General features: G+C 33.0%; 1 protein-coding gene across 1 annotated transcript in view; it reads right to left on the reverse strand.

Annotated features, from left to right (window-relative positions):
• LOC105158031 (DENN domain and WD repeat-containing protein SCD1-like) overlaps positions 1–14,982 on the reverse strand; it is a 29,582-nt gene that overhangs the window by 4,593 nt on the left and 10,007 nt on the right. The window contains exons 10-25 of the mRNA XM_011074634.2: positions 14,827–14,953; positions 14,665–14,728; positions 14,538–14,582; positions 13,640–13,715; positions 13,451–13,524; positions 13,320–13,370; positions 12,292–12,449; positions 10,376–10,423; positions 8,939–8,996; positions 8,773–8,856; positions 6,217–6,436; positions 5,777–5,976; positions 2,678–2,742; positions 1,792–1,915; positions 261–442; positions 43–114 (exon numbers count right to left, since the gene is read on the reverse strand). Coding sequence (XP_011072936.1) covers positions 43–114; positions 261–442; positions 1,792–1,915; positions 2,678–2,742; positions 5,777–5,976; positions 6,217–6,436; positions 8,773–8,856; positions 8,939–8,996; positions 10,376–10,423; positions 12,292–12,449; positions 13,320–13,370; positions 13,451–13,524; positions 13,640–13,715; positions 14,538–14,582; positions 14,665–14,728; positions 14,827–14,953 — 1,648 coding nt within the window. The remainder of the gene's footprint in view (positions 1–42; positions 115–260; positions 443–1,791; positions 1,916–2,677; positions 2,743–5,776; positions 5,977–6,216; positions 6,437–8,772; positions 8,857–8,938; positions 8,997–10,375; positions 10,424–12,291; positions 12,450–13,319; positions 13,371–13,450; positions 13,525–13,639; positions 13,716–14,537; positions 14,583–14,664; positions 14,729–14,826; positions 14,954–14,982) is intronic.

Here is a 14,982-nt window from a genome sequence, read left to right on the forward strand (position 1 = left end):
AATGCAACAATAGAATGATTCTTCCAAAGAACCATTACTCACCTGATCCATTTCGAATGCCCTACGAGCTTGTGCATCTCCTTTCCAGCTCGAATATCCCAAATGTTTGCAACCCTTGATCGGAAACAATGTAAACGTAAGTCGGATTTTGGGGTGATAAGTCGAAATTGACAGAATCTATGTAACTGCCAAAGCCATCACGATGGTGTTTGTTCATATTAATATATCAAGAGTCAAGACAAGAATTTCAAGTCACGTACACATCTCTTCCTCCAGCAGCTAATATCCCCGTAGAGTCGTCGTACTCCATACAGAGAATTGCACTTGAACAACGACCGACGGTAGCTACACAGGCGTCGGTTCTCACATCCCACATCTTCACAGTTCCATCATGTGAAGCTGTGAGGACACGCTCACCTGAGAGTATGCGTACAATGCTGACCTAAAAGGTAGCGTGACAAGAATAAGCCAACAAGATACATTTTTTGACAAGGCAAAGACAACAAGATACAGTTTCCTATAAAAGGTTAGAATGCTAGGACACTGAATATGGACAAGGCTATAATTATTACATGAATTGCTTAGGAGTGAAAGAAAAATATCGAGGCCAAAGGCATGACATACTAAAATAAGATAAAACTAACCGACATCTGTTGTAGTAATTTAAAAAAAAAATGATTAAACATTAATATCTAAACCATGAGATAAATAAAAAAGGGGCTAAATGCAATTTACCCCCTGTGATATGTAAAATGAGTAAATACCCCCTTACGAAAAAAGAAATAGCAAATTACACCCTGTGTTTCAAAAAATGAAGCAAATTACCCCCTATCAATGGTTTAGATAAGGGGGTAATTTGTTTTTTTCTTAAAACATAGGGGATAATTTGTTATTTTATTTTTCACAAGGGGTTTTTTGCTAATTTCTCATACCATGGTAAATTGCATTTTTCCAAATAAAAAAGTAATGAAGAACAAAATGCAACAAGAGTAATTAGAAGTTTTTATTTATTTAGACAAAATAGGAAAAAAGAAAGTAACTATAAACGAATCAAAATAACAAGAAAAACATAAGTCAATATAGATAACTAGTCTAGGTGAGGACAAATATGTCTGAACGTAATACGAAGCTGCCAACAGTTGCTCGGAAAAAGTACAAATTTTGCACAAAAGTTGAAGCAAGAAACTATTAAATGGAATTTCCTTTTAAATTTTTTCAATGCATGTTTCTATCTTAGTTTACTAAATTAAAATCTAGAAAAAGTTTTTATCACAATTTTAGAGATTAAACCCTTCTGAAATTGGGAAAAATATATTTATTTACATTCATTCGAGTACACACCCAATGACTTTGTAAGCTTTAGGGAGAAAAGGTGTACATCCCAAGTGGTCAAGCCACATTTTGTACCATTGGGTGTACACCACAAAAAAGACGTGTTGGAAAATTCTTACCCAAATCAAATTCGACTGAACCAAATCAATCACAGAACATCACCATGTGATTGGTCACTTTTTTTGGAATATACACCAATAACACGGCAAGTGTACTGCACTTGCCATGTAATTGGCTTAGGTTCGATCAAGCTTGTCTGAATTAGAATTTGCCATTATATTTTACCACAAGACACTTTTTAGCACCGGTGCTGCCATTTGATGGGCCCCATGATCACTTTTAAAAAATATCACCACGTAAACTATGGACATGAATTTTCTAATATACAGGAAAAAGGGGGAAAAGGAAGAAAAAGACTAAAAATGCATTGTAACTATAAATACTCCAACCAAACCTGACCTGAGCATCATGGCCCTTCAATTCTTCTAAAAGTTGTGTTGTCCTCTTATCCCACACAAGAAGAAAATGGTCATCTGATCCTGATACCACTTTCCCTCTGTCAGAGTTTATTGCTCTCACAGTTCTTCAGACAAAGAAATTATGATTTAGGAGAAAAATGACATCATCAGTCTTCAAATGTTTCAACAAACCAACAAGCATTTGCAACTGAAACTAAGATGGGTCTCCCTGTATGTTTCTGCCTCTACATACAAGTGAAGAGCAACTATCCCATCCCGTTTCCCACACTAGACACTAATATAAAAAACAGGGATATTTACACTTCATTCTCCTAGGGTTTGGTGTAATTATACGTAAATCTCCTATGATTTGAAAAATTATATCTAGCACTCCTGAAGTTTACTTCCATTTAACAAATAAGTCCCTTAGTTAGTCAAAATTCACCGAATTTGTTGATATTAACAAAAAAATAGACAAAAAAATATATATTTACGCTCGATTGACTTATTACTGACTTATTGGAGATTAAATACGTCTTTTTATTATCAAATTATTCTCATACATCTTCACGCGTTAATACATGTAAGGAGGTATATCTTCATCGTTATAAGTGTGGTTTAGTCAGAAAAAATTGTTTAACCTACAATAAATTAGTAATAAGTCAGTCGAGAATAAATTTCAATTTTCATTCAATTTTTTTTGTTAATATCAATAAAATTTAGTGAATTTTAACTAATGGAGAGACTTATTTGTTATACGGAAGCAAACATTAGGGGTGCTAGATATAATTTCTCAAACCACAAGGGGTCCACGTATAATTACACCAAACCTTAGGGAGGTGAGTGTAATTATCCCAAAAAAAAGAGAGAGAAGTATTCCATAATACCTAGAATGACCATTTAAAGTTGCCCTGAGTTCAGAACCACGAAGGCTGGGATCCCATATCTTCACCTGCAAATTTTTACAAATTTCATATTGCAGTTATAGGAAAAAATGCAAGCAATCTCCCTGTGATATTGTAAATGAGCAAATTACCCCCCATGAAGAAAAAAAAGCAATTTACCTCCCTAATTTTTTAAAATGAAGTAATTTACCTCCCTGGAGTAATTTGTTATTTTTTTTATAGAATGATAATTTACTCATTTGTAATATCACAAGTCCTGCAACTACATTCACAGTGACAAATACCATTATGCTTGTTTGTTTTAGAATTGTGTAATATTTTAGAATGGTTCTCTAGTTTATAGAAGTACATATGAAGCATACAACAAGTGAATTGATTTTAGGACCATTTTTCAACCCAACCAACTAGTTTTAGTGGTGCCCTGAGATTTTACATAAAGGTCCAAGTGGGATTAGTAAAAGGGAAAATTTTGGTCCGGACGAAGTTTTGTCAAATCAAACTAATCAAAATGCACGTCTATCTCTGTGGTTGGTCATTTTTTCTTAATTGTACACCAATCACATGACAAATGTATTGCGCTTGCTATATGATTGATTCAGGTTCGCCGAATTAGGTCCGGGCTAGAATTTCCCTAGTTAAAGTGGGTTTTATTAGGTTGTGCATGAAATTTGGTCCAACGAAGAATATTACACTAAAATTTATGAACTTGTTTAAGAAACAGATTTTATATTTTCTTTTTCAATTTTTCTAAAAAATTTAGTAGACTCCCATCTCTCTAATCACATATATATGAGTGGGAAAAATGGCTAATATTCTACAAAGGCTAGGCAATATAGATAAATATGAAAATTACCAGGACATATCTGATTATGGTAACATAAATTGACTAAAACATCTACAGAAGAGTCATTGCATGTGCAGTTATTGCGCTAAATGATCTAAATGACATAATGTGATGCAAAATGACTAAAGAAAAGACCACGAAGATCAAAACAGTATATGAACAACCAAAATGGGAAAAGAAAAAGCTCCTAGAAGAATAAAAAGGTATAAGAATGAAAGGGAAAAATATAACTTATGTGGGGTAACATTTTTGGTTTTACACAAATTAATTTTCACAATTTAATCTTATAGCTTTAGAATTTTGGCATATTTTAGTGCTTTAGGCGAGTCGGCATTTTTGGACCTGCACGAATTTATTTACATGACTAAAATTAAAATTTAATTGAGTCATGTACAAGTCAGATGCAATTTTTGAGCCAAATTGGCCAGAAAGAACTAAAATTGCCAAAATTATAAAGTTTCATAACAAAATTACAAAAATCAGTTTTTACAGAATTAAAAATATCACTCCCCTAAGTTACCTAATTAAAGGACTAAAATTGTAATTTTTCCATGAGATTGAGAACTTAAAAGAATTCTCGTAAATGGTCAAAGTTACATGTTTGTATGTAAAAATGATAGAACACTGATACATAGCTAAACTCACATATAATATGAAAAATTATAAAAATACCCCTAAAGCTCTAAACCAATTCACAATATTTTTTATTCAATTAGTTGAGATGAAGCACCATGTTAAAAGGAATGAGAATTGCAATTTTAGTCCCACACAATAGAGTGTGTTGCACTTTTTGTCCCACGGTTTATAGGTTTAGCACATTTAATCACGTAGGATATTATATTGTAGCATTTTTGGTCCTGTATGATTATAACACATTTGGTCCCACAGGATATAAATTTGTTTATATTCTGTGGGACCAAATGTGTTATAATTTTTATCCTGTGGGACCAAATGTGACATAATTTTATTTAATGTGACAAAAAAGTTACTATAATATTTATCCTACGAGACTCAATGTATGAGACCAAAAGTGCAACACATCCTATCATGTGGGACTAAAATTGCGATTTTCCCTAAAATGAATAGACAGACTACATGATTCAACCTACATCGTGGTTTCTACTTGCAAATATCATAGTTATTTGACTACAATATTGTTGACCCATGATATGAAAATAAAGGACATGTGTATCATCCGCAACAACCTAACAAAGAGGGACTTCAACTTTTCATGAAACCTCTTTTACACACAAAATAGTCTCCTTACTCTTTTCCAATGAAATAAGAACACTCTCCTTACTTTTCTAAATACCAACCGTTGTGTCACATCGTTTCTATCTGTATATAATAAGCAATCTTTCACGCTTTAAAATATTTTATAAATAAGAGAAATATATAAATAAGTACATTATATTAATAAAAAGAAAGAAAGAAAAAAATAATAATTTATCAATTAATGTAAATTTTAAAAAGTTGAATAAGCTAATTATTTTATCATGAAGGGCATTTTTTACTTCAACAAAAATTGGTGCGGCGGTGTAAGTAACAAGATTTTTCTTTTCATATTAGTATAAATATAAAACACAAGCAAAATAAATTAGTACAAACTTAAAATTTACTTAATGACTTTCCTTTTAAGAAATAAATTTTGAAAGCCATATAATTAACTCCTAAATAAATGGCATTTTTATGAGAGTACTACATGATTAGATCATGAAGAAAGTTCTAACCAAACTTCTAATAGACCAAATTTGAAACTTTTAAGTATATACTTTCTATTGATACAAGGCACAATTGACACTTTTAATTGAAAGAAAACCTTTACTGTTGGTATAAACAAAGATTTTGAGCAAACCAAAATAGAACGCAGGCATTCTTTGACAATAGTAAAAATTACCGATTGTCAAAATGATTTAGAAAATATCAATATCTAAAACTGATTGAACTTGAAGATTGAAAATCATAAAAAAGAACATGATAATATAATTTTGAGCAGCAATGGTATACTTTTAAATTGCTGACGAATATAATTTTGAGCAGCAACGGTCACCTATACAATTGCTGACAATTGCCACCTATACAGAGCTGAAATGAAGTTTCCTTTTGGGTCTGTTATAGGGAAAAGTAGTTGTGAGGGTGAAGAAAAGAAAGAAAAAAATAGGAGAGCAGTTGATGCTTATCTTTTATTGGTCCCAAAGTGAAACTTTTGACAAAAATTTGGATCAACTAAATCTTACCGTGCAGTCTGTGCTTCCACTGATAAAAAATCCTGAATCATCACGGTCGCCAACAAGATCCCACACTTCTCTTTTGGTCACACAATGCAAAGCAGTGACTGCTCCACTATGACCTCTTAGCACACGGATAGTGGTTTGCACTTTTTTCTGTGCAATTGCTGACACATCTTGCTTGCGTGGAGATCCAATCTCTTTTGCACCTGAATAAACAACCCATCATGTTTCCAGAACAGTCCGCTTAAGTTATATTATGTTCCATGAAAATTTCTTGCAATTATAGAGCAAGTGTGATGGTCGCTTTTCTTGAATTGTACACCAATCACACGATAAGTATATTACATTTGCTATATGATTGGTTTGGGTTTGGTCGAACCCGGTCCGTGCTAAAATTTCTCTATGTTCCAGTTTGAATAAGGCATCATGTATGTATGTCCACTTACCAACACGACTAAAAGAGCCGGCTCTACGACTAAACATGCTCTGTACCCAGCTCCTTCCAACGCCAGATTCCTCTGACGATTCCTGAGTGTTATTGGTAGTGTCTTTTGGACTTGGAGGAGGCAACCCATATGAAGATACAGAATGAGATTTAGCAACATAAATTCCCCAATACCCGATACAAGTCTGTCTGGTGTGCGATAGGAATCCCCTCAGATTTATCTGAAGCAATATATACACAATAACATGCAGCAGGGTTACTCTTCCTTTTTGTGGTTTAAGCATGCTTATTCATTGAGACAAATACATTCCTAGATAAATTAGAATGTCAAGGGTTCACGTTACACAACTGTGTTAAAGAATAGGGATAATTACATTTTCACCCCTTGACTTATGGTCTAACATCCGAAAATAAGGGTAGTTTGTGTAATGATACTAACATTTTTAGTGTGTGTGTAATTTTTCAAAAAAGTAAGAGGTGGTTACTGTAAGTGATAATGATATTTTAGTGGGTGTATGTATAATTATCTAAAAAATAAGGGTGATTTGTGTAAACAAGCCATAAATCAAAGGGTGTAAATATAATTATCCCGAATCGGGGAGCACATCTAGACCGAAATACTGCAAGCTTACAACACTTGGAGATGTATTATTGTTGACGAAAAAAAAGATATGACTATTTTGTGAAGATATATTCATATCATGAAGAAAGGATAATTATTAACATTATATAGATATAGATACTTACACAAGCACAAGTTTTCGATTTTACCAAGTATTTCAAAATGGTGTAGGTTTTCACAAGCAAAAGATTCGATGCTCAATTTCGACACTAGTGAACACGTCATATCTTTAGTTTCTACTCTTCAAGTCAACATTGTTGGTAGTTATTACACACTTCGGTTTCAATTTAGGGGTGGCAGACGAGTCGAGCCGCTTGTGAAGCCTCGATTTTAGCTCGAGCTCAAGCTTCTTCTGCTCATCAGCTCGCAAGCCTTTTTCTATTTTTTTATGTTTTTATTAATTTTATATTCAAAATTGAACATATATTATAATTATTAATCAATATCATACATTTTAATTCTATTTTGAATAACAATAAATTATGGTACTTTTATTTATTTTTTATAGAAATATAAATTTAATCAACAACTTAATAAATTATAATATTTTTTATAAAATAATTATTTAATATGACACATATAGACTTTATGTTATATTTTAATATATATTTGTATTGTGTTATACTTTCTTTAAATTGACAAGTAATTTACTTATGATTTTTTTTCGATTTCTGAGTTTTATATTTATATCAAATACATACTTGCATTATGCAATCTATTTTATTACTCATAAATTTATGTCCAAATTTAGTGATTCCTATGAATTAATCTAAAAATAATGATAATAATAACAATAATGATAGTTGAATAATTTCAATTATTTTTATTATTATTTTATTATATGTATATAATGAGATAAAAAAGTTTAATCAACATTTACCATATCTTAAAATCCGGAAGCCCAATTCATACCAACATTTACCATATGATTTAAAATCACATGGTCTGATTCAACGATACACCATCTTGAATGTTACTCTTATGTTTCGAGTACGATATCTCGACATCCGTATATCCAATAAGTCTAAAACTTTACCAAACGTATTTTTTTGTAAGTTTGATCATATCTAACGATTTGATCTGAACTTTGATGGTCCGATTAACCCATGTCGTTCAACAATGTAAAATAAAAGTTACATCAATATAATACTAATGTTTATAAATATATAAATTTATTGCAGATTGTGAACATATATTAATCTCAACTATAAGATACTTATATGTATTTCAATTGCATTATTCTAGATAATGGATACTTTTCTACCATTTTTAATTTCGAGTATGATTTTTTTTTTTTGATATATTTTACTAATTATATTACTACTAAACTAATTAGTAGTTTATATTTATAACAATAAATTGAAATATCATACTATATTTGGTATATATATAACATAGTATGCATTATGCAATCTATTAATTACTTATAAATTTATGTTAAAATTTGGTGATTCTCATGATTTAATCTAATAATAATAATTAAAAAAAAATTAGCTCGAGCTCAAGCTCAACTATAAGAGCTCGAGCTCACCAAAAAAGGTCAGCTCGACTCGTTTACACCCCTATTCCAATTTTGGGTATTTATAACCCATGACTGTCTCCCAAAATTAGTTCAGTTTTCTTGCCCACAAAATACATGTTATAATTACTGATCCTTTTAGAGATCCACCACCCATGGATATTCTACTCATAAACCTTCTTCTATTTTTTAAGTATTGTTATGTTTTCAGTACCTACAGCTAACTCATATTATATATTTTTTCTTGCACAAAAAGAAAAGATATTATAGTTTTTCAGTAGATTGAAGATAAAAAAGAGTTTGTGTATGACTCGTACTAAAGGAGTAAAGCTTAAATATTTCAAGCCAACAATATCTTAACCATAAAGTTCCAGAAAAATAAAGGCATTTAACAAAAAACATATTATTTAACTTACAACGTGTTTATACCCAATGTTGTTTTTTCCCGCTATTGTTTCAATCATGTACCATGCATCGCTGTCTGGAAGCCCCAAACCAGCCTCCATAACAAAAAAAGATAGTCAAAACAGAACTTCAAATAAGGAATAGTGTAAGAAAATGAACGACACAGAAAAGAAATACCATATGTATTGCCACTATGATTAGTTGTGTTGTCACCAATGTTGCATAGTTGGTTGACCTGACATAATAATAGCATAAAAAGAACTCTCACTTACAATATGGCAAGTATAACATTTTGTAGGTTAAAAACGTATATTTTTAATCATCAAAGTAAAAAACATGGAAACCAAATAGAGCCTCCTAACATTAGGATGTCTAGAAATTAACACTTGAATAAACTGTGAACAATTTCCTTACATGTTTACTTTTGTCCTCTGCCTACTGATAGGCTAAAAGTAAGATTAAAAATATATATTGAAATAAGCAAGCTTTTACTAAGTTACAATATAGCAGACAAGTCCAAGCAAAGAGTTTAAGGTTAGAGAGGATACTTTCTAAGGCATATTAAAGGAACTTAAACGCAACTTTAAATGTGGCAACTATCTAAAGGGCAATTGTATTTTACTTTAATACATATTGAAATCTCCTTTCGTGGTTTAGGCCTTGTATATAATCAGTTAATATCTCTCATTGATGCGGCTTGCAATTCGATCGATGCCCCGTTGCGCGAGGTATTGTCCGCTCTGGCTTCGTATGAGCCTCAGGGTTTGTCCTGAGAAGGCACCTCGCTTGGGAGAAGAGATTGAGTGACTTATAAGCCCCCAAGTCCTCTCCCTAACGAGGTGCCTTTTCAGGACAAACCCATGAGGCTCGTATGAAGCCAGAGCGGGCAATATCTCGAGCAACTGGGCACCGATTCAGTCGCAAGCCGCATCACCATATTACAATTATTAGACATGCGGAGTTGCTACTGGTACAACAGCTCTCAAATCCTCCTATTTCCACTGTCAAGACATGGCTCAGCTTGCCGCCAATTGGAGTTAATCACAAAGCAATAGTAACTCCCCTATTTCCATGCTTCACCCTCTAACTGCAAATAACTATTCATTGCAACCAAATAAAACCAAGAAAACAGATCACATTCTCATCATCTAGATTGTGGGTTAAATAATATGAGATTTCTAGAACTAATGTTACCCATAGATTATGCCTTTGTGAACATAGCAGAACACAATGGAAAGACATCCATATTGGGCTAATATTTTATTTCACACAAGGAAATATGAATTTATTATACCATGGAGCACTTTATGAATTGTAATCACTATCTTTCTTCTAAACACTTATTTTCTTAATTAACATTATCCTGTCACTTCAAAACAAACAAGATCGTAGTCCTACAAGCGATATTGGCAGCCTTCCTCATTTAAACCAATTGATAACAAAATGACATTAGCAAAAATGATTTTCCATCAAGTACTCTTCTAAGAAAACAAAGACAACCATAATTCACAAGAATTTTACTCAGATAGGGGATGTGGGTAATGAACTTGCCTATTATTGCATCAAGCAAATGAATTATTTCAAGAGCATCAAACTAATAGTATATATCCTTACTTGCTAGCAAAGCGGTCAATCAGATCGTCAAAGTACCCTTCCCAAAAGCTGCAGATAATAATACGTAATACAATCAAAAGCATGTGAAATATATCTACACCACCAGTAAGCACAAACATTAAGGAAATATGTGCATTCTGTAAGCATTAAAAAACTTTAATCTACCAAGTTAAACACTTATCACAACCCCATTACTACTTGTCAGAAGTGGAAGTAATAAAAAACTTTCAAACATAGAAAAGGGAAACTTTTCCTGTTTGCTTACCTACTCAGTTACATGGCAAGCATTTAAGGTCAGATAGAAGAGATTTATTTTAGGTTTGATGTGTTATGCTCAGATGTTAAGCAGTTTTTCATCAATCCCAACTTTGGTTGCCCAACAGAATGATTCCAGAGACAAATCTTCTGAAACATAGAAACTTCTTAGCCACAGTAATTCGTTCTTCTATCTTATACGCAAATAATTTTAAGCAGGCATTTATTAACTAGAACCTGCAAATTGGGGGGTATCAACATCACTATTTATTGGTTTTGGTGTAAGTGATGACTTTGACCTTTCTGACACTCCCATCAACAAAAAGTACACTTTGTGCGTTTTGCAATTGAATGGAACTTCACTTTTAGAATGTTGATTTTAGCAATAATGATGGTACATATTTTTCCAGCATGCATATGCATTGTTTTAGGTTGCTTCAATTTGTGTGTGCTTTTATATGGTCATCCCATGATTCTCTAGGATAGTGCTCTCAATAGAGAATGATCAACTGAAATTTAGGGCGAAAGTGCTGGAACTAACTTGTGACATGTAATAGGAGGCGTTTGCCTATCATGCGCATGATAAGTAAAAATACTTCATTTTTGCTTCTTCAAAGAAACCATTAGATACTTCTGATCAAGTTATCAAGTTGATTTCTAGTTAAAACTTAATGCATGAGAGAAATGGTTCTTATTGATTTTTAGAAGGGTCCTTACTAATGTAATTGAAGTGTTCTGGATCTAAAACTTTTGTATGATATCTCATATTTGCCTTTCTTTTGACCAAAGGGCCATCACAAACTGATCGTTCCTCTCTCCTTATCCCTTGGCAGCTAAAGTTTACTTGTCTTAGAGTTTTAATGCATTATTTATCAGGTAGTACCAAGAATTGTTCTCAACTTCGCTTTTCTGAGACCGGTGAACCTCAAAGAACCAAGCTTTTTTATTCCTAGTGAAAGTCATTTATTCACTGATTAAAGTTATTCTTCAGCTGATTTGATTTATAGATTCAATTTGAACTGGATCATAGGCATAAGATTTGATTGTTAAGTGACTTTGTGAATTATGATGGACGTTCACTATTGTGCTATCTACGGATTGAAGGATTTGGAGATGGGTTTGAAATCCACTTCAATGGCTCCAAAAGTGTATCAAAATGGGAGATCAAGGATTTGGAATCTATTATAACATCAAATTGAACAAGATCTATAGATTTGTTGTAATGGATTTGAAACCTTAGCTTTGAATCCATCCCTATGAACATAATCATAAGACATTTATGGATTATGTTATTCCCATGATATGTTGGGGGAGGTCATTCAGGTGTCTTAGTTATGGAAACTCAAAGGGGAGTTGCATGTCTAGAGCTTCTGTAGATAGTGTTCCAGCTAGGCCTCTCCAAGGGCATTACAGAACCCACCAATTAGTATTTTCTATCTGTTGTTTATGTAGGCACAGTCTCCAAACTAAAAATTCTGAGTATCTTTAATGCACGAGGTTGAAAAGATGTCATGAGAACTAGATTTTGTTCAATAAATCGTGATGACATAAAAACAGTAAGCATAAGTGATCTAAACACTTAAAGAACAGATGCCGTGGAAGATGTTAGAACAAATAAATGGAAAAATGTTGGAGCCGAGTGCAAAAGATGACATGCATACCGTAATTCCTCCCAGATGGAAAGAAAACGAATGTGTCCCTGAACATAATCGGAAACATTGTTCATGTCCTTTTTGTGCATTTCAGCAGACACTTCAAGGGCATCTCTTATCGTTGCCATATCATTCCGGGCAATAGCACGACTAATGGCTGTTTTGAGCTATTAGCAAAACAAATTAACTACTTTAATGCTGCCAATCTGAAATAAGGATACTTCTTGAAGTGAATTACATACAAACAACATAAATATGCAAATCGAGTTCCTTGTGTAGGATGTCGTTCTTTCTTTTCTTTTTGTTTTTTGAATAAATATAAAAACTTTTTTTGCATGTTAAAATATAGAGAGATTGTAAAGCTTTCTAATTTTGAAAATAGTCAAAATTTGGATACTTTTCAGACAAGCATAAAGCATTCCAGATCATTGACTAAGAACTTTTTCCATAAAGAGTTCATATAATTAACGAAACTGAATGGAGAAATTTGAGGTGTGAAATCTGTTTCGCAGACTAATCCGCACATAATGGAGTCATAGTTCTCCTTCCAGAGCAACCAGTGTCAAATTCAAGATTTGCTACTACTGCTATGAAACATATCTAGTTATGCATGTGGTGGAATGGTACTTTATTTCAAGAATTGGCACATAGAAACAGATTATTAGAGTTTGCATTAACCGATCCTTTCTTACCAATGCCTATTTTCCTTGTTGAGATAAGCTTACAAATATAAACATCCCAGAGTTATAGGACATATCAACATTAGATGCTTAATTGTAACTGGAAAGAAAATTATAACTGTTGAAAGCAACTCCACTGTAATAAATCTATTGTGCACGGGCATCCGAAAATGTCATCCACAAAAATATGAACTACATCTCTTTTATTTTATGCTTAGTGTATGAGAACCTTGTAATCATTCACAGTAAAAGGAGTAAAGAAGGAACATAATTGAATATATTGACTTTAAAGAATGCGAGAAAGTATTTATATTGCAAATCATCATCATGCTTCAAAAAGAGTAAGATTAAACAAACCAGTTCTTTCACTGCAATAAACTGCTCTTCCGTTAATTGACAGTTCCATCCCTACAGGAAAAGAAGTACGGAAGTTACAATATCTAGGTGAAGACCTATATTATTAGTTGTGCCTGTGAGATAGAACATACTGTATAAATATGCTCTCTTATACATTCAACAAAGCCACTGCCACCAATCCCCTCAGCATCAGACTCAATTAAAGCTGATAAAGCAGTAAACGCTTCTCAGTAAATTACTTGTCTTTGCATGTCCAAGGAAATAACAAATGTACTCCACAAAGATAGGTGACTAAATTTAGTCAAGTCACAAGATCATACCAAGAATAGTTCCATACTCAAAAGAAGAAAGAGGATCCTCAGTTGTTTCCAATTTCAAAAGCCTGAGCCACAATCCCTGTTTAATGGAAGCCGGATTTTTAAGAGTCAAAGATCTTTTGCAGCAGCAAACAAAATAGGAGAAGATATTCGGCTTCTAAGGAAGCATTTCTTCTCAGAACTACTAAACAACGTTGAAATACAAATATAGACCTAATCGAGTAACAAAGGCATCCCAATAGTCCAAAAGATGATCACTGGACGAACATCATCTAGTTGTCCAACAAGTGTATGCTATGAATCCTTCATCTTTTCAGTTCTCAAAGCACAAATTGTCTAGTGCATAATATCAGCTTAATGATTAAATGAACCATGAAGATAATTGAGTAAGAATTTAGAGACTGCACCCATATCAAAGTCATGTAAAGGACGAGCCAACACGCTTAACAGGTATCTCAAATTAAAGTTGAGGACAGTCATGTCCTCATTGCTCTTCATTGTAAATATTAATATAAAAGAATATGTCCAGGTGTAAACGCAATACACAAGAACCTAACAAACCATAAACATATGGGACACACATAACTCCACTCGAGAATGTGAGAAAAACAACCAAATTAATGCCAACTACAAATATAACATAGAATCTGTCTTAAAATTCCATAAATTCCATGCAACGAATAAGAAAATCATCAATCCAGATGACCGGAAAAGACTAATGACCACATTCTTGATTAACTACACCCAAGTTCATTTAAAGATTTTACGGTGTAATAGAACTATGCTACCAAGGATAGCCAATCAATAAGACACTACCAAGTGCAAAACTCTAGCAAAACGAGGGGCTGAGGTCAAGGGAAAGATATTCAAACATAATATAGATACCACTAAGAGAATATACCTGCAACTTCACTTTAATGTCCAAAACCATGCGTTCTCTTTCAGCCTGTAAGCATAGATAATCCAGTTATTCTAACTACTAAAGTTGGCAAGGGAAACCACATAAATTACCATGATATGATACTCACATCCCTCTCCATTGCACTTAGGCTTTCATAATAAGAATCTCTCCCAGAAGGTATTGAAGGTGAACTGCGTAAAGAAAAATGCAAAAGAATTATGGCTTCTAGAAGCAAAAAATAAGTTTGTTTAGGGGATAAAGGATGATCTTGATTTCTCGTGTCGTATACTTCTCAAGCTTTGCAGAATACTCTAGAGCTCCACTTGCTGCTGCTAGAATCTGCTTCCTCTTCTCTTCTTGCTCTTCTGTTCTAATATTTGAAGGGAACCTGTCATAAGAATACTCAACACCTGATTCTGCATGGAACGAGGAAATTGCATTAGTA

The sequence above is a fragment of the Sesamum indicum genome, linkage group LG3, assembly GCF_000512975.1.
Source record: "Sesamum indicum cultivar Zhongzhi No. 13 linkage group LG3, S_indicum_v1.0, whole genome shotgun sequence".
NCBI lineage: Eukaryota > Viridiplantae > Streptophyta > Magnoliopsida > Lamiales > Pedaliaceae > Sesamum > Sesamum indicum.